The 19,603-nt window shown below is 38.0% G+C and overlaps 1 protein-coding gene and 1 pseudogene across 1 annotated transcript; one reads left to right on the forward strand and one right to left on the reverse strand.

Moving 5' to 3' along the window:
- The first annotated feature begins 803 nt into the window (after positions 1-803).
- Positions 804-3,866, forward strand: LOC119803265 (annotated as a pseudogene).
- An 8,126-nt stretch (positions 3,867-11,992) lies between these two features.
- Nts (neurotensin) lies at positions 11,993-19,286 on the reverse strand. Its single transcript, XM_038314367.1, has 4 exons — positions 19,214-19,286; positions 17,027-17,088; positions 14,596-14,823; positions 11,993-12,145 (listed from the first exon to the last, which is right to left on the reverse strand). The coding sequence occupies exons 1-4, from the start codon at positions 19,284-19,286 to the stop codon at positions 11,993-11,995; spliced, it is 516 nt and encodes a 171-aa protein (XP_038170295.1).
- Positions 19,287-19,603: the final 317 nt, after the last annotated feature.

Below are 19,603 nucleotides of genomic sequence, written 5' to 3' on the forward strand. Positions count from 1 at the left end.
GAAAATATATGTCATAAGGAATCCTGCCGAAGTTTATGATAGAATCAAGAAATTTTACTGAAAATTAATATTTGTATAGATATGTGATGAAGAAATCTGTGTCACGGGGGTTAGCAGTGACATTTAAGGGAGGAAAGGAAGGGTTTGTATGAATAGCGGACCATGCTAGTCAGAAGAATGGCCATCTAAGGGTTCCAGGACAGGAGAGATGATTGGTATTCAAAGTGGAGAACCTAGGAGAGAGGTATAAATGTGTTAGTGGAGTTAGACCCAACACTGCTTTGGGGGTAAGTTTTTTTCTTTTTTTTCTTTTCTTTTTGTCCTCTCCAAAGATGAGCACCCTGATTGATCATCCAATATGAGCACCCTGATTGATCATCCAATATCAATGCAATGATCAACCCTGAAGCCATACACATACAAGCAATATTAAATGCATTTATCAGGTTGTATTCATTGATATGTATATGCATATATAATATAATTAAAGAAAAAGAAGCCATGTATTAAAGAGGGAATAGATTGGGGAATACATGATAGATGTTGGAGGGAGAAAAGAAAGAGAACAAATGTTGTAAATACAGTAAGTATATAGGAAAAATTTTAAAATATTTTAATTACTATCATAAAAATGGTGCGTTCTCATAAACACCTTTAATCACCTTGCATCAAGCTACAAATAAATAGGAAATACCAGGCCTCTGCTAAAGCCTGCTAGTTCCGCCAACCCCACTCAACCAAAAAAAAAAAAAAAAAAAGAGTAGAAAATTATTAACAACCAACAATTCCTAATGAACTAGATCATGGGTCCAGAAAGGTTTGAAATAAACTGAATACCAAATGTAGAGATAAAATCATGTTCTTGAGAAATAGACAAAAATAGGTTCCAGATGAAATATAAGATTATACCCTCCAGATTACACAGCTAATGGAGGAAGGAGAAAAGGGATCCAAGGATCTAAACACTGCGAGTTGTATTACTGTGGCACACTCTGCCTTTTTAAATCTCTCTGTCGGTAGTGACCAACTTTACACATTAAAATAAACAACCTTTCTTTGGCCACGCAGATTCCCTAGTGCTTGCCATTATAAATACCATCTTTTCTTTCCTACCTATTAGACAGGAGTCCCACTTTCCTGACCCCATTAAGCATTAGTTTCTTCTTTAAAGGCCTTAAATCCAAACATAGTCACATTCTAAGGCACTGTGGACTAGAACGCTGGGGAAATCTAAAAGCAATGTCTGCCTCCAAGGTGATTTTGTACCCACAGCTCAAAGAGTGACTCATGTTATTTCACCTGAACAAGTGACTCTGTGCAACAGCGATTGTTTACATGGTGATGAACAAGAAGAAGGGAATGCAGCCCGCCAAAGTCACTAAGTCACCCTTCCTGTGTCTATCAGGTCCCTAGTTTACATGGTTCAAATTCTAGAAAAGAATGTCTGCAATGTATAGTGTCATGAATGACAAAAGCAGCATACGTAACTGCCACCCAGATAACATAAGAGAAGAAAAATCTAGGGCAGTGGTTCTCTACCTTCCTAATGCTTCGAGCCTTTAATACAGATCCTCCTGTGTGGTGACCCCAACCATGTAATTACTTCATTGTTGCTTCATAACTATAATTTTGCTACTGTTATGAATCATAATGTAAATATCTGATATGCTACCACCAAAGGTTTAGGATTGCTGATATAGACTCTCTGGGAAAGTTGTATATTTCTACAGGTCCTATCCTTACTTCTAGCGAGGACTATCAGTTTCCACAAATACTGTTTGATCATAGGAAGGGTGATTTTGTCTTGTGGCAGTATGGTCCATAGGAAGCTAAATGAAGCTTGGTCTTAAGATTGTAGCCCTCTGCAACGCAGAGGACTGGTATTACTATACAGATTTACCATGAACTTGGCTGACATTTTTTTTCTTATGGTGCAAATCATTTTGATTGGGTTTTTTCTTTCTGGAATCACTTTTATAGTACCAAACTCTCCAAATAAAAGGAACTGTTTTTATGTCATGCTTAACCTTGAAGGACTAAGCCCTCCTAAGGGTCTAAGCCTGAGCTAATTCCCTTGGCACACTGAAGACATTATGACTAATTGTCTAATTACTTTTGTTATCATTACTGAAAATTCTTTGTTTTTTTTTTCATCTGTTTGTAGGTGACCTGATTCTGTGAAGATAGCTGTTTTTGTTTTTGTCTTTTTAAAAAGCTACCTCTAAGGGCTTCTCTTTCTTTTATAACGTCTTACTGAGAACATTCCACTTTAAATATCTCTTTTTTTTTTTACCTTCGGAGAAATCATTAAACTTTCTGTAAAGTATCTTTTTAAAACACTTCCTCATCCAGTTTTCTGTTTATGTTTTCACATATGTGAATTGTTTCACATTTTAGTTGATATTTTCAAGGGAAGCATTGTAGGAAATGGATAAAATAACTTACATGACAGAAAGGATAATTAGAAGTTGATTTTATTACGATTCTGATAGTACTGGCATGGCATGGTTAACTTAATCAATCAAAATTATTATTTTTTTTATTTTTCTTTAATGAAAGTCCAGTAATGCATGATGTCGCACTAATAAGTCTCAGACACTTAAAATTCTTCAGGTCAACAGAGAGCCATACAAAGATGCTACACTTGACATTGTGGTACAAGATAGCATCTGTATTTTAGGAGGCAGAATGGAGGAAATACAAATGTACAAGAATTATTTCCAAAAGCCTGTACAAGGAACATATAAGAAATTACCACATGCCCAGCGCATGCGCGCGGCAGCGGTGCCAGGCCCAGTTATCTAGCTGCTGGTAATCAGTCTTTGCTGAGGGCCGCATGGTGGTGCCCGTGTGGATTCTCGTGCCTCCACCAGTGATCTACGAGGAGTGGCTTGTCTCGCTACGTTCTCGGGATACAGGAACTGTTCTGAGGCCACAGCAAGACGCGCGAGTTCCCGGTGTGCATGTAGTGCCAAGGTGCATTTGGTGGCCTGGAGCTAGCTGTGTCGGCAGTCGCTTGGCCTCGGGGTCCTTCGACAAGACTGCCAGCTTGTTCTTGCTGGAGAAGGACCGACTGGTCAAAGAAAACGACTGCTGGAGACATGGAGATAGTGTGGATCAGCTTTGCTCGCATCCAGGCAACCCTGACCTCTTTGTCAGTGCGTCTGGAGATAAAACCATTCACATCTGGGATATGAGGACTACAAAATGCATTGCCACTGTGAACACCAAAGGGAAGAACATTAATATCTGTTGAAGTCCCGAAAGGCAGACCATTGCTGTGGGCAACAAGGATAATAGCGTAACCTTTATCGATGTCAAGACGCACCGTTCCAAAGCAGAAGAGCAGTTCAAGTTTGAGGTCAACGAAATCTTCTGGAATAAATATAATAACATGTTCTTCCTGACCAATGGCAATGGCTGTACCAACATTCTCAGCTACCCTGAACTAAAGCCTGTGCAGTTCATCAATGCCCATCCTTCTAACTGCATTGGTATCAAGTTTGACCCCATGGGGGAAATACCTCGCCACAGGAAGTGCAGATGCTTTGGTCAGTCTCTGGGGTGTGAATGAGTTATTGTACGTATGGTGCTTCTCTAGATTGGGTTGGCCGGTGAGGATCCTCAGTTTTAGCCACGATGGGAAAATGCTGGCGTTGGCTTCAGGCGATCTTTTCATTGACACAGCTGAAGTGGAGACAGGAGAGAAACTATGGGAGATGCAATGTGAGTCCCTGACTTTCGCCGTAGCTTGGCACCCCAAGCGTCCTCTGCTGGAGTTTGCCTTTGATGACAAAGATGGCAACTATGAAAGCAGTTGGGAAGGTGGCACTGTGAAGCTGTTTGGGCTCCCTAGTGAATGCTGAGAGCTGCGGAGACCTTCCTTTGCGCAGTCTGCTCTGTTCTCTGGACTTCATGGGCACTCTGAGGGTTTAGAAATTGGCATAGACTACAACGCTGTGGTTGGACTGCATCCATCAACCTCTCTGAGGTTCTGAGACTAGAACTGAACCTGCAGGGCCTAAGCAATTGCTAACTACTTAGCTACATCCCCCCCTGCCCCGCCCCTTTTCCTGGTTTTTGTTTTTGGTGTTTTGTGTTAGCTGTTTCCATCATTCACCGGATTGCCAGTTAGCTAATGAGGGCTATGCAAGTATGGGTCATGATCCATTTTGGGGTTCTCTAAGGTAACAGAACTGAGTGTGTGTGTGTGTGTGTGTGTGTGTGTGTGTGAGAGAGAGAGAGAGAGAGAGAGAGAGAGAGAGAGAGAGAGAGAGAGAGAGAGAGAGAGAGAGAGAGAGAGAGAGAGAGAGAGAGAGAGAGAGAGAGAGGAGGTGGAGTTATTTATTTATCTGGGTGACTTACAGTCTGATTTCTGAGTAGTCCAACAACAGCTTCCTGGTAGGAAGGCCAAGACCGGATGGGGTCTAATCTGGTGCTAGAGTCCAGCGGGATCCCTAGAGAGCTGCTGGTCTTCGGCCTACACTGGAATCCCGAAAATGCAGGTTCTAATACCAGCAAAGGAATGTCTCAGCAACAGGTTAGATGAAGGTGGCAACGAGAGTGAGAGTAAGCAGGCGAAAAGCAAACGCTTCCTTTCTCCCTGTCCTTTTTTAAGGTTGCCACCAGAAGGTGTGGCCCAGATTTAGGGGAGGTGTTCCGACCTCAAATGATCAAGAGAAATCTCTTTCAGATGTGCCCTGCTGGGTAGGTTCAGTGATTTCCAGGTGCAGTGGAGCTGATACCCAAGGTTAACCATCACGTGACCAGCACAGCTGTCCTCTGAGAGAGCCCTGTTCCAGGTTTTAGACAGATGGAAAAGTTTGTTGAGCATAATGTTCTTGGGCAGTGGTTATTTAGACGGAGGGCAGGACAGGGGTGGGATTTTTTAAAAAATAATTTTAAATAATTTTAAGAATTGAGCATTTAATAAAACTGACTTTTATACTTTTATTATGATGCTTCTAAAAAAAGAAATTACCATATGAACTTCTTCTTTTATCCCATTGGCTGATATTCAGGCATGTGAATACACTAGGAGGTTTAGAAAAATAATTTCCAGAACATAAAGAAAGCATTTTTTGACTCAGAGACTAAGGGCCCCAGACCTATTTATAAGTTAAAAGAATGCAAAAAGTTTGATAACTAGAACTTGCTTCAAACTTTGATGATAAACAAATGAAAATTCTCCAAAAGATATAAAAAATAAAAAAGTCTTTAAGGGTGTAAATCTTTAAGGGCAGGGTTTTACTTAACTAATCTTGACTTAATACTTTCCGGCTCTCTTTATGATCAATTTCTAGAACTTCACAAAATATAATTTGACACCTTTTCATTAGCCAAAAAAGATGCTATCAAATAAGCTGAACTTATCTATATTGCTCTGACTGCACTCAGCCTTGCCTTGATTTAATATTGGTTAGGAACAGCTAGCAAGTTTGTGGCTTCTGAGAATGGAGTTTAACATCATGATCCTACCTAGTAGAAAAGCATTAGATCGGAATTGCCCTCACAGTAGGACACTGAAGGTATTTTAGCAGTCACTTAATTTCTACCCAAGGACAAAAAGCCTTGTCATGCAAATAGACGGGGACTTTTCCTCCTGTGTGACAATTTCAGCTTCCTATGTTGCTTCGCGCCTCCATAAAAAGTAACTAATAATTATACCGCAAGGAGTGATGAAATCCCCTCTCTTATCTCAACGCCCTGCTGAAAACACTCAAGATTCTTATTTAAACTCGCTCGTACATGTTTCCAGCTGTTAGTATTTCGGTACTCCTGTGGACCACCTTCCTCATGCGAAAGTGCACATATGAAATGTCTTAGAAAAGACTAAAGCAAGCATCTAGTCATTTATGAAAACTTTGCAAGCATTCAAAGATTTGCTATCACAGAATACTTATAAATCACTTACACTGTTCCTTTAATCAGAAGGTTCTGGGCATAATAGCAAGGCCTGGTAAAGGAACTCAGTTCGCAAAAGTATCTGGGGCTTGTAGCAGAGTTTAAAAGTGTCTACCAGACAGTGAGGTCTGCTCTTTCTCTAGAATTTTATTACATATACAGTGAAGCATAAAGGGAGCTGAAATAGTGAGCTTTTGAAGTCTATAGCTTCATAAGACATTAATGGCACTCCAGATTAGGGGAAAGCCTCTCCACTGCTTAGAAAGAACAGCATTAGGAGTTATATACATCATATATATACGTATATATATACACATATATATATATACATCATATATACGTATATATACGTATGTGTGTGTGCAGATCTGGGTCTTCCTATAGGACAGTGGTCCTCAATGAATCAGGATCGGCAAAGATGAACCGAAGCAGAATCTGAAAGGTAGTGAGGAAGAAACGCTGCATGGAGGCTGTGCATTCCCTTCCCATGCATATCTGCACCTCAATCCTGGCTGATCTCTGGGGTCCAGAGCTGTGTGCCCCACCCCACCCCCAGGGGGAAGGAGTAACATGCCTGTTGGATTTGGAATTAGTGAAAACTCTGGGTTTTATAAATGCTTTGAATTGTTCTAAGATCTAGTTACTGGGAAGATTCAAGTTTGTTTACCTTCAAGGCTCATCTCAGCAGGAAAGCAAAAGCAAATAAAGCATATCACATTTAAGAAAATTATCTTAACACATTTTTAAAATCCAAGATTTTGAAAGAAATGTTTGCAGTCCTAATTGTTGTATTTCACAAATAGCAAAAAAAAAAAAAAAATGGATGGATAAAGCATCAGACTGTATAATTTTATGTTTCCTTTGATAATACAAATGTGAAGTACTGTGGAGGAGAAAATGGTTTTTCTTTAAAAAGATCCTATTTTTTGTATGAGATAGAAAGCCGTTTGTTTTCATATGCAAATCAAGAGAAATGAGTGGTTACTAACCTTTTCAGTTTTAAAAAAAGTGAAATGGTTTCCGTGCTTGCTATTTCATAAGAATAAAAATATGAAAGAGAATTAGAATTTTAGTGACATTTCAGTGTGGGAGCCTTGCAGATGCAAAGGTACATTGCACACATAGGGATTGCACTGTGCTCTGAAATCTGGGCAGTGTTCAGGAAGGAATGGTTGTCCTTTGACTTACTTATTTAAGGAAGTGAAGGCAGCGGCATGAGTGGTGTATTAGTGACTTTTCATTATTATAGAAAATACCTGATACGAATAATTTATTGAAGGGGTTTGTTATGGATCACACTTCAGGATAGTCCAACCCAAAGTTCAAGGGACTCCTTCCTTTGAGTTTCTGCCAGATGCCCATTGTAGGAAGCATGTGGCAGAGCAAACCGTTCATGTTACTCCAAGAAGCAAAGAAAATAAATATAACCTTGTTGCCCAAGTCACCTTTACGTTTATGTCCCGAGTAACCTAAGGACTTATATACCACAATGTCACATGTTCTCAATGTTGCAATCAATTCCCGGTGGTGAAACCCCAAGGTCAAGTCTTTAACACGTTATCAATGGGGTATTTTGTATTCAAACTATGTGATGACGAGTCAAGTTTATTCATGAAGTAAAAAAGATGAAATGGAATTAAAACAAATTGGTCCTTATGGGTAAGCTAGGAGACTAGGTGCTGCTTTAGTGTGAACAGTCTGGAACCTAGACCTGGCACCAGATCCAACGAGGAAAGGACAGAAGGCCTATAGCATGCCAGCACAGTGCTAGACACCAAATTAGAACCCAGGCTCTTCTGGATGAGGAATATGGAAATCTGATATTGAAAAAAATTTCCAGAGCCATTGTCCTTTGCTTCTCAGTCAGCCCCCGCTGCTGGCCACACTCAGAGAGACGGGTTTGGTCGCATGATCCATCAGTCCCATTCCAACTGGAGTTGGTGATCTCCCATTAGTTCTGTCCCACCGTTTCCATGCGTGGAATGCACCCCTCTCGTTCCTGACTTTCTCCCTCATGTTCTCGCTCCTTCTGCTCCTCATCGGGACCTTGGGAGCTCAGTCCAGTGCTCCAATGTGGGGCTCAGTCACCTTCCCCATCTGTCGCCAGCTGGAGGTTCCCTCCCGGTCCTGACTTTCTTTCTCATGTTCTCTCTCCTTCTGCTCCTCATCAGGACCTTGGGAGCTCAGTCCGGTGCTCTGGGCTCTGATTGTTCTTCATGGACGGGCTCTGTGGGAGCCTTCTCAGCTTGGTCGATCACCTTCCTGGACCTGGGGGGAGTTGGGAGGACCTTGGTCTTAGCACAGAGTGGGGAACCCTGATGGCTCCTTGGCCTTGAGAGGGAGGGAGGGGAGGGATGGGTGGAGGGGAGGGGAGGGAAGGGGGAGGAGGAGGGGAGGGAGGGGGGAGGAGGAGGGAAGGAGATGGAAATTTTTAAATATAAAAAAAATAAACCATGAGGAAAAAAAAATTTCCACAATTCCTGTTCCACATTGAAGGCAGAGGAGAAAGTAACATTAGGTGACCTCAAAGCCCACCCCACCCCACCCCACCCCAAATTCTCCTGGTAACAAATCCACTTGACACATCCAGAGGGAATCTGAATGCGTTCTCTCTGTCTCAGACAGATGCTTATGTACAGATTTTAGGCATGCGCTCATTTAAGAGAAGATATAAAGAGGAATGCGGAAGCAGAATTATCTTCTGGCAGTTCACGCCTTCAGCTAGGACATTCTTTAACTGCTGCTTTGGGGTCCCTGTTTTACCCAATCAGTTTCAATCTTCTGTTCTTATCATTATAATTGGGAAGATGAAACTGTGTGCCTCCCCCTCCCCTGTGGGGCCACCACATCAAAAGGGGAAAAAGCGTATGGAGTGGACAGGAAGCATTGGCGGCCTGGGAGCCTAAATGGAGACAGCTCTCCTGGACACAGATTTTGGTGAATTGGCTAGATTTTATTCCAGGGTCAAAGGAATATATAGGATTGGGGAGCCTGGGGACAAATCCTAATCTGCATTAAGTGGCATTCTCCAATCACAAGGTTTTTTATGTGGCAATAGGGTCCTATAGCAGATCCCCCAACACAAGTCTTCTTAGCAGGGATCTGTGCAAATGGTCAAGCTAAAGATGAATCAGGCATCTTGTTTAGAGACAGCCTTTAGATAAGGTCAGTCCTCCAGGTCCAGGGACCCTCCAGATAAGGGCAGGTAGAGAGCAGGAAGCTTTGCTGGGGTTGGGTGGAGCCCCATGTTGCGGAGTTGATTGAGATAAGCTGCTACAGCATGGGGAGGCAGCTACCTCTGACCAGCCAGCAACATCTTCCAACATTCCCCTACTAGCCACTCATGGACCAACAGACCCTGTGGAGCCACGAGAGGTACAAAGGCAGAACAGGAAAAATACTACTACTTCTAGATCAGAAGAACAGTTCCCAGATATACAACCCCCCAAGCCACTTTTCTGGTTAAAGAAGTTGACTCTTTTTTTTTTTTTTTTCATGAATTGGTCGTTTATTCTTTTTTTTAAAGCCGTTAGTTCTATTTACTTACTTTCCTGTTTCCATGTGGTTTTCAAGATTTTTAAAAATTCTATTTACGAATGCCCCTGGAATTTTCATTCCTTTGATAATGTAGCTAAACATTTATTGCCAAACTAAAGAAGTTTACATTTTTCCAGTGCTATAAATGTTAGAGTTTTGTGTTTTATATTTTGGTCTGTGATTCATCTTGAAGTAGTCTTTAAGTGTATAGGGTTTCTGTTTAGATGTAATTGCATGTGCCTGTCTAGTTATTGTGGTCATATTTGTTGGAAAGATATTTTTTCCATTGAATTACCTTTGTTCTTTTCTTTAAGATTTCATGTTTATAAGGATCCAAGTTTATATGGATCTACTTCAGCATTCTAAAGTGTTTAATTGATTTATTACTATACTCCTTTTTTAAAAAAATGCACTTCTGTGGTTAACATCGCTCTATGGTAAGCCTTGAAATAAGATGCTGTCAGCACTTTAGGTCAAGTGGTGAGGTAGTATTTTATTAGTCTGAATATTTTGTCTTTATAAAGTTTCTAATCATTTGTTTATAACCACTAAATAGCTCACTGGGAGGTTTTGGGGAATGCACTGAGTTGGTAAATCAGGTTTGGAAAGAGTGACATCTTGGTAATGAGTCTTCAATTCCTTAAATATGGTATATTCACTTATTTTTCAGTAATTTTTCATCACAATTTTGTACTTTTCATCCTATATACCTTATATTTGGAACAACCTGTAGGTTTTAAATGGAAAGAAAATTGTAAGGATGTGATTGGAATATGTATCTTTTGTCTTCACTCTATGCTATCAAGTATAAAGAAAATGTTAGTTAAGAGTTGAAATAATGACCTTGATTTTTAGAGAAAATCAGTAAAAATGACTCAGAGAATTCAAAAGGAGATGATACTGGTTTTAAGGAGAAAGTTGCAGATGAAATATGACTTTGATGGATAATAAAATAAGTGAGAAGATTTGCTGGGAGGCAAATGGGATCTCTATTAATGACAGTATAATAATATATCAAGAAGATACATATGAGAAAACTACTACCACTGCAAGTATTAACTGCTGGATACAGTGTATTCTTAATGTGTTTGTACAACAATCCTATGTGTTATGCAATATATGTTATACCTGTTATACCATGTATTGTAGTCAGCATGTTTCACCTTTTCTCTACCCATTCTCTTAGCCTTTTTTTTTTTTAGGTCAATGAAACAAAAGACCCGCAAGTGCCCACCTTTGCTAGTAAGCAAATTGAGTATAATCTTGATGTTCTGAGTTTGAGAGCACCCTCATAATCTCCGTGACCATGCTTGCTATCTTGGTCGGTTCTGTGAACATTTTAAATGCTATGATTTACTGACTCCCCCAGGAATGTGAAGAAGTAGTAACAAAAGTCAGAATTCGGTAAAGAAAGCTCCTCCACCTGTAAAGTTGTCACCAATCCTGCTCTGAAGAGTATTAAGCTTGGAGAAAGATAATCTCATTTAAAAAAAAAAAAACAAAACAAAAAAAACAAAAAACAAAAATAAAAGACTCAGTCTTTTTGAAGATGACTTAGCACTACATGGGCTCTGAACACATCTTTCATGGGTAACAATGGAAAGACCGCACTCCTGTAAGAGCATGATTTCCTGGAGCCAGTAAGGGAAGTAATTAGGAAAGTCACAGATGTCAGGGAATGCAAAGGCTCATCAGGTCATAATCATGACTCTAAAGGAAAGTCAAGAAGAATTATTAGATGCACAACGTTTAGCTTAAATATACCTTTCCAGTGAGAGAACAATATCAATTACAAGATCCCCTAAGTGACATTTAAATATACATGCATGATATTCTAGCTTAAAGGTGTAAAAAAGACAGGGGGATTAAAAAGAATTCTCATAAAATCAGTGAATCTGAAATAAAGCATTAGATTTTGATAGCTTGTTGAATTTTATTAACTATTAAATTCATTTGACAGGCAAAAATATTTACTTAAAGATACACTCACCAAATAATCATAAATAACAGTGTTTCATTAACAATTCTTTCAGATGGGCCTTTTATGACAATAACTTTTTTTTTTTTTTTTTTTTTTTTTTTTTTTTTTACTGAGGGATGAACCAGTGGTTTTTGGAAAGCAGTGCATATTGCTTTCAGTCAAAAAATGAAAGCAATCAAATGATCCAAATGGTGTCATTGTTCGGTCATTGTTTGGCTTTGGATTAATGATGTGTGCTCAACTTTGTTATAATCTGTGATGTGATGACTGTTCGGATATCCTGTAATATATTTTGCAAAATTGCAAAATGTTCTGTATGTGATATGATTATTACCTAGTCCAATTATACGATACACATCATGCTGAAGCTCCACATTTATTTGAAATCATTCAGTTTAATTGACAGGAATGCAGAGAAATAACATCCAATCGACCACAATTGTGGCAGAGATGAAATAATTAGGTTCTGTCACATTTACACACACATGTAACTATGTATCTAGGTGACCACATGATTACATATCTAGGTAAAGAGGGATCAATCACGATCACGTGTCACGAGTCAGCTTCTTAGTAGTAGTAGGTGCCCCTCTTGAGTATGTAGGGCCTTCTGGGTTTACTCTCATACAGCTGCCTTTTCAGAATGTAAGGGATTTTTCTCTTTATCACTTCTTCCTTCTCAGATTTGTCACTGCCATTGTCAAGAATATCTTCCTGAATCATCTAAAATAGAGAAAACACAAAGGGAAGTTACATGCATGAAACATATTTCAGACCATTTTCCCTACACTTTCCTCTATTTGTTTTAAGCAAAGATGCACCTGTAGGATCAGAGAAACAGCTTTGTCAGAGGACAGATGGTTATCATGACTGAGACGGAATCAGATCATAATCTTTCTGATTATTTATGTCCTTTCTCAGTTCACCAGCCTACCTCTCGTTTAAAAAAATGTATTTACATTTTTCTAGCTTATGGGCTATACCAGAGACACCTTCCATTTAGTTCTGAGACTTTGAATATCATGGCAGTCCAAAATGATATAAGATATAGCATAATAAATATAGTATTGAATCTCAATGCTATTTGAAAGAAAGGTAACGGGATTTTATGTTGACTTAAGTCAATTAAAATCACTCTAATGACCAGTTTCCTAAACAGAAAAAAAAATTGCCCGTTCCAAGTATTTTAGATGTTGCAGAAATCAACAACTGTGGAAACTCTGTTTAAACAGCTATGATCTCGTCAGATGACAGTTGTCTCCTAAACTTTGGGGTGACAATAACAAATACTGATACTCTAATTGTACTGCATCCTGTTCAATTGTAATGCCATTTTCAAGCTGCAGTTACTGAGTTTCAGAGAAGGTAAATCAGCTACTGTCAGGCAATTGAGGGTTTTAATCTTTACTCTCTTGAAAGTGCATAGTCTATAATTACTTGTACTATGCTCAGTCTGATAATATCATTTTATTTTGAAATGACTCAACAGTTAAAATAACAAGAGTTCCAGTCTTATGTTCAGTTGACTTATCTGCTAATTAGTTTATTGAGGGTCTTTCTTCTCTGGATAAGTACGGCATAATTGGTATTTCCCTCTGCTAAGATCTGAATGTTCAAGTTTTATTGAGCTAAATAGTGTTCTAAAGCCTGTACCATTTAGCTGGAATTAAAATTAAAGGATGAAGAGTACAACAAGATAATTTGAACTAGCCTTTTTGGTTTTTCATATGGAAAGCATAGTTATGTTTATCAGTTAGGATAAACACCAACAGTTCTGCAGGCATTCCCTTCTTCCACAGGGCATCTCTGTGGAAGCCACGCACAGGCTTGTTAAATTAACAGAGAGGGCACCCAGATCTGCAGTGTTGGTGTAAACCGATAATTTAAAACATGAAGCAAACCTCTCAGGGCTTGATCTGAAAAATGTTTCTCCATTCGGAAAAGTGTAATAGTATCCTTTTCCCCATTTCTTTAGAGCTCGAATTTAGTTTTAGTCACATGTACGTCAAGGCAATAAAAAAATAAAGTGTTTGCAGAGAAGGCCATTTGTAGATTACCAAAATTTTCAGTCTCTCCCCTTCACCCACCATTTAAAGATAGGTCAACCAGACATAATAGTACATGCAAGCGATACTAGCACTTTGGAGTCAGTGGCAGGATTGCTACAAGTTTGAGACCATTCTGGCCTACAGACTATTTCTCAGGACAGCTAGCGTTACATAGCTATAAGACCTTGTCTCAAAAGATGAATAAATAATTCTAAGACACATGTACAGCATCCTTAATACCCTTCCTTTAACGATGTCTTCTTTAAAGTAGGTTTTGGAGTTAAAGTTAATGTTTGCGGAACTGACTCCAATTTTGGATATACCTAAAAGATGATACTTCATCTTTTTGAATTTAAGATTTGAGTTCTAAGAGGATCATGGCTAATTCAACAATGACCATTTCAGAATATTTAATTAACAGAACAACTGGATTATGGACATAGAATATTGATAATAAAAGTTATGTGTACTTACCTACTAATCTAGAATGTAAAGAATGTAAAGGCTTTTCTATATGTGGATGTGTGTGTGTGTGTTTGTACATCTCTCTCTCTATATATATATATGTATGTATGTATGTATATATGTATATATATATTCCTTTCACCTTATTTTTAAAATTAATAAATATTTAACTTGCTCAATAATCAAATACAGAAGCTGAAAACAAATTCCTATGCACATTCTAATTTGAAAGTTGCAACTGGAATCCTTTGATTTTTGTTCTATTTCCTTTGAAACTTTTGTATTTTCTTTGGCTATAGATAATTAAACACGAATTTTGATTTTGATAAATTTACTTAAATTTCTTGATGTATGTCCCCACTGCCAATTTAATGCAGAACTGCCTCAGCGTTTCAGCAATTTACGTTCATGGTTTTAATGTATCTTCAACCATATCATAACCCTTCTAAGATTAAAGCAAGAAGAATTTGTTAATCTCCAAATATTTGAAGGACACTTTGAAGTTAAGAAGGGTGTTGTCTTCAAAACATGGTTTAACTCATTGCTTTCTAGGATTTGTAAGTCTCCCGTACTGGGGATTTTATCAGGGTATAAGAATGAATGCAAATGAGAACCCACTAGTGCAGTAACCCTTGTGCCCATCTTTGGATTCTGTTTTACCTCCCAGTGTTGGAAGGCCCTGCTGTGACAGATTTTTTGCAGCTGGAATATGGTCAGCATTGCTTCCAAGCTAAAGCCATCAAGAACAATGGGGAGTTTCCTTTTCCCAACAAGCTCATCTTCATGCATTTCTCCTGCCGCTTCTTCAGCTGGGCTGTTCACGTTATTGATAAGGCTGCAAACATTTAGCAAGGTCATTTTCCAAGAGGGAGGACTTGATTTACTGATCTGAAATAGTGAAAAAAAAAGATATCACAATTAAAGTCTGGTAGAGGAGCATGGAATAGGTATTGATTGGGTTAAACCATTCTATTTTAAGTTTGACTTGCAATAAGACTGTGAATGTGTGAGTCCTGCTTTTAATACTCTTAACTCACGGGCATTAAAATTTATGAGTATCAGGATACTATACTCCAATGCCAGTGATGATAAAAGATATCACATACATGAACACACACACACACACACACACACACACACACACACACACAAAAATACTCCTGGGTCTGCTATTTCTTGTCGCTCGCTGCCGTTTTTGAATTTGCTGGAGCGCCTGGTACCTAGTTTTAGTAAATAGCTTCTCAGTGTCTAAACATCTCTGTCCTAAAATAGAAATTGTTCACATACTTGATTTAAAAAGTAAAAAGAGGAAAACATGATCTCTGCAGCTTTTTAAAAATGGCATTGCAATAACAGAATCAAATAATCTTCCCCTTAAATTTTTGAATGCAGTCATTTAGTTAAGGTGGTCATATATCTAGAGTTCTCATTTATATAGTACTGTAAACAAACAAAATTTTGAGTTTTTGTTTGAGTGGCAGAAATGAATTATAATGTGATGGCATAACAAACATATGCTGTGCTTTTTTATTTTTATCCTAGCAGCAAACTTGGAGTGATTTTATGTCTGGATACCTTCTCATCCAAGATTGGATCTTACTTGTCTCAGTTGAAATAAAACAATGAAATACAAATCCTTCATCCTGAATGATTTTAAACTGATTAAATCTACACCATTGCACCATATTTTCTTTAGCAGAAAAGATGTCACTATTCCAGATATTGAATTTTTTTTCTTGCATTTGCTTGGTCAGAGAGAGTAACCCAAACTCACACAGGGTCTCAGAATAGTAGCACTTTGTCAAAACACTGTCAAATTTTGGGGATTTCTTAGGACATGCATGTGTAAGTAATGCATATTTAGAATTTCAAAAATAAAATCTATTCTAAACCACTAAGGACTTTGAGTCTAACCTGAGAGATTATTGATTGACTCCACATAATTTCCTACTTTGGAGATGAAAAGCTGTAGTCATTGATATCCAGACTGAGTACAAAACAAAGGATCTGTTATTGTTGGATGAATAAATTTCTCTTTAATACTGACTACCTTTATAAAGAAAGTGTATAAAGAGGATATTTCTGGTGTTCAATTTACATAATAATTGGTTTCTATTCAATCAATTTATTTTAGTAAATATTGGTCATTATTGAATTCTATGTAATCTTAGATTTTACCAGGCTACCTCTTAAGGACCATAGAAAACACATATCTTCATTACTTGTAAGGTAATATCATGTGCTGTCAATCACATACTTGCAAAATGAATACCTTTCTTTTCTTCTCTGTGTCAAAGACAATAAAATTGCCCTTGCATACTAGAGACTTCTGTACGTAGGATAAGCTCATTCAATTAAGCAAGACTTCTCAGTTGCCTAATATTAAATAGACCACAGGTCTTGGTTTCAGGACTACATCTCAAGGTTAATGTTTGAGTGTCCCTAGCTCTCGTCCATGCCATATTTCCTCCCCATGTTGCCTTGATGCCATGTTTTAGGAAACACATTTTTTCACAATTAACAAAAACACGTAAAAACTTCAATTAGGCTTCACTTATTTAACTTGAGGACCACCTGCCTTTTTTGCTGCCAATCTAGTAATCATGAAAACAGGTTCAGGATGTTTCCCTGTCTCCGTGACATTATCTGTGCTTGCTTAATTAAAACCGGAACATACCCATTGACAGCCCTATAGAGATTTCCTTTTCATGTTAACACCTGTCTTCTTCAGAACAGTGGTTCTCAATTTGTGGGTCACAAACCCTTTGGCAAAATTACACCTCCAAAAATATTTACACTGTGATTTATAACAAGCAAAACTGGAATTATCATGTACCAGTGAAAATAATTTTATGGTTGGCGTCACCACAACAAAAGGACCTTACTAAAGGGTCGCAACATTAGGAAGGTTGAGAACCCCTGCCTTAGAAGAAAAAAAGATGAAGTCTCTCAAATAGGAAATGTCTCCCAAAGATCTTTACAGTTTTGAGGTAGGTAACTATATCTGTATTGGTTAATATAAGAAAATATTATCATGTTTAGAGTGGAAATTCACATATCCATCAAGCCTGGATGAACGAAAAAAAGTTACCTTTGACGCATGCATGTTTGTCAATAAATCTGCCTCTAAAGCTCTCATGTCCTCTTCGGAGTCTGAAAAAAAATCAAAACCATATGCTTACTATGTAATCACATATCATGTCGTTACACTGAAACCAATGTATTTCAAATTAATTTAAAGAATTAGTCTTTGAAATTTATTGTCTTCTACATGTCATTCCTTCAGAGCGGTACTCTGAAAGAAATGGATCACGGCTTCATTTTCTGCTGACAGCTATGGTAGCAGAATCGCTTCCAAGAAAATGAGCACAAGATAATTTGCTAAGCAAAGTATTCAAGATTTGGAGTTGTTTCATCTCTGAATCGCAGTAAAACACTTAATTATACTCTGTGATATAGACCTCAGCGAATACGCTGCTCCCAGTCTCATTCTCATCAGCAGTGGTTCCCACAAAAGAAAATATGAATACAGTGTTGCTTTTTTTATTTCTTGGTAACTTTGGAATAAAAATGATACTGAGATTCACTTCGCTGAAAATGTCATTTTACAAAATTGTCTTTGAAGGAATCAGTTTCTGTTTTAAATAAGAGCTTTGAATTGTGTGCTTCCAATTTTATCCTATGCAGGTGAGGACGTGGCTTAAGCAAAGACCGAGTTCTCCATCAACACAGGGTAAGCAGTATTGGAAACAGATCCCTGATTCATTTTGGAACACATTTTTCACGATTCCATTTATGAGCAAAATTTAGAAATGCTACACAGTTGTAGAGCATTTTCATACCCACGAGTTTCATACTAAAAAAAAAAAAAAAAAAAAAAAAAAAAAAGGCAGGGCTTAAAATTGTCCCATAAACCACTCTGCAGTCATTAAAACACAGAATCTCACCTGATGCAACCAACTCATCAAGTGCATGCAAAAACTGAGTTATCCCATAGACACTTCTGCTTGGCTTATTTCAAATATATGTTTGTTTGTTTTCCAAAATGAATAATAAAATTAATTGTATTAATCACCTATAAAAATGTGCACTTGTCACAGAAAATTATTTCAGTTAATACAGACTTTTTAATCACTAGGCTATTTTAATCTCGAATTATAACTAATTTTATGCACCATTTGATAAAATCATATTTACAGAAAACTCATAAAATATTTACAGAGTTTTCTGTTAATAAAATAATTAAATCATTCTAAATAAACTTTCTTCCATGCAGATAGAGTTATCTTTGTACTTGTAAACCTTAGCAGGAGTTTGATCTAACCTTTCAGAGCCCTCGTTGTTAATTATAGTATCTACAAGTGATTTATAGTATCTTAAGAGATTTCATTTCATTGCCCCATAAGATTTTCTACTGTGATGTTTCAGTTCAATAATTTCTAATCATTAATTAAAATACACTGCAGTCAAAATATTTCACATTGTTCTTTTAAATGTATCTTATTTCTAAAGGATTGCTACATATCTGACAATAATACCTTCATTCTGCTTTACTGTTATATACAAAACACTAAAGCTAAATTGTATGAGAAACATAAGTGTACTAATTCTATGGCTACAGTTTGTGCCTAGATAAATTACCTTAGGAAAGCAACAGCTATGTTAATATCGCAACCCTGTAACAATGAAAGACTATAAAATGTACTTTCAGAAAAGACTTGGGACATTTTGTATTGTACTAGAAATAATATTCTGTAAATCTTGCTCACTCATTTATTTACTGACATTTATTTTCCATCTCCTAACACAGATATAAATTTACAAATAATATGAAGAAAATCACAAAAGGACGTGAATGAGAGAAGTCACCACCTAATAGAATGAGAAAAATGAGAATATAGATTGTGAATGGGGTTTTTTAATATCTGCACACTGACAAACACGACTTCTATTCTTCTCAATAACGACCAGTCCCAATGCAAATTTCCAGCTTTGTTTTATGACTCTCCTCTATTTTCTCTCTAGTGGTTATATTCCAAAGGAGAATGAATATGTTGCATTTCCTTGATACCACATTAACTGCTTTAGAGACTCTTAGAAGGGGAATAAACATTTCAGTTCTTACAGTCAGAACAGGAGAGAAACCTAACAGTCACGGTTTCTGTCACCGAAAGGCAGTTAGAGAGAGGAGAGAGGAACTCCTGGATTCATTAACCTGAGCCGCTGCAGACTGCGAGAGAAATCACTTCAGGGAGTTGGGAGATGTAGTTGGGCTTACCTGAGCACAGACTCCAGGAGCTGAAAGCCAGAAGCATCAGGCACACCAGCTGGATGTTCAGTCCTGCCATCATCTTTCAGCCTTCTGAGAAGCAGGTCCAGACAGAGACACACTGAAGGAGCTCTCTCTCTCTCTCTCTCTCTCTCTCTCTCTCTCTCTCTCTCTCTCTCTCTCTCTCTCTCTCTCTCTCTCTCTCTCCCTCTCTCTCTCTCTCCTCTCTCTGCGCTTTCTCCTGCCTTCAGCTGGCTTTGAAAGTGAATGAACTCTGAAAGATGCTCTGACCATTCCCTATATATATACTAGAGCAGGGGAATGATGTCATGGCTGTACAGGATGTGCCCTACCTTCATCTCCACCCCCCTTCTCTCCCCACCCCCTCCTCCTTTCCCT

This window comes from Arvicola amphibius, chromosome 17 (genome assembly GCF_903992535.2).
Source record: "Arvicola amphibius chromosome 17, mArvAmp1.2, whole genome shotgun sequence".
NCBI classification, from domain to species: Eukaryota; Metazoa; Chordata; class Mammalia; order Rodentia; family Cricetidae; genus Arvicola; species Arvicola amphibius.

Coding starts and splice junctions, on each gene's coding strand:
- Nts (XM_038314367.1), bottom strand. CDS start 19,286: ATGATGGCAGGACTGAACATCCAGCTGGTGTGCCTGATGCTTCTGGCT. Junction 17,089..19,213: donor CTCCTGGAGTCTGTGCTCAG/GTAAGCCCAACT, acceptor ATTTTTTTTCAG/ACTCCGAAGAGGACATGAGA. Junction 12,146..14,595: donor GGGCCTTCCAACACTGGGAG/GTAAAACAGAAT, acceptor TCTCTATTTTAG/ATGATTCAGGAAGATATTCT.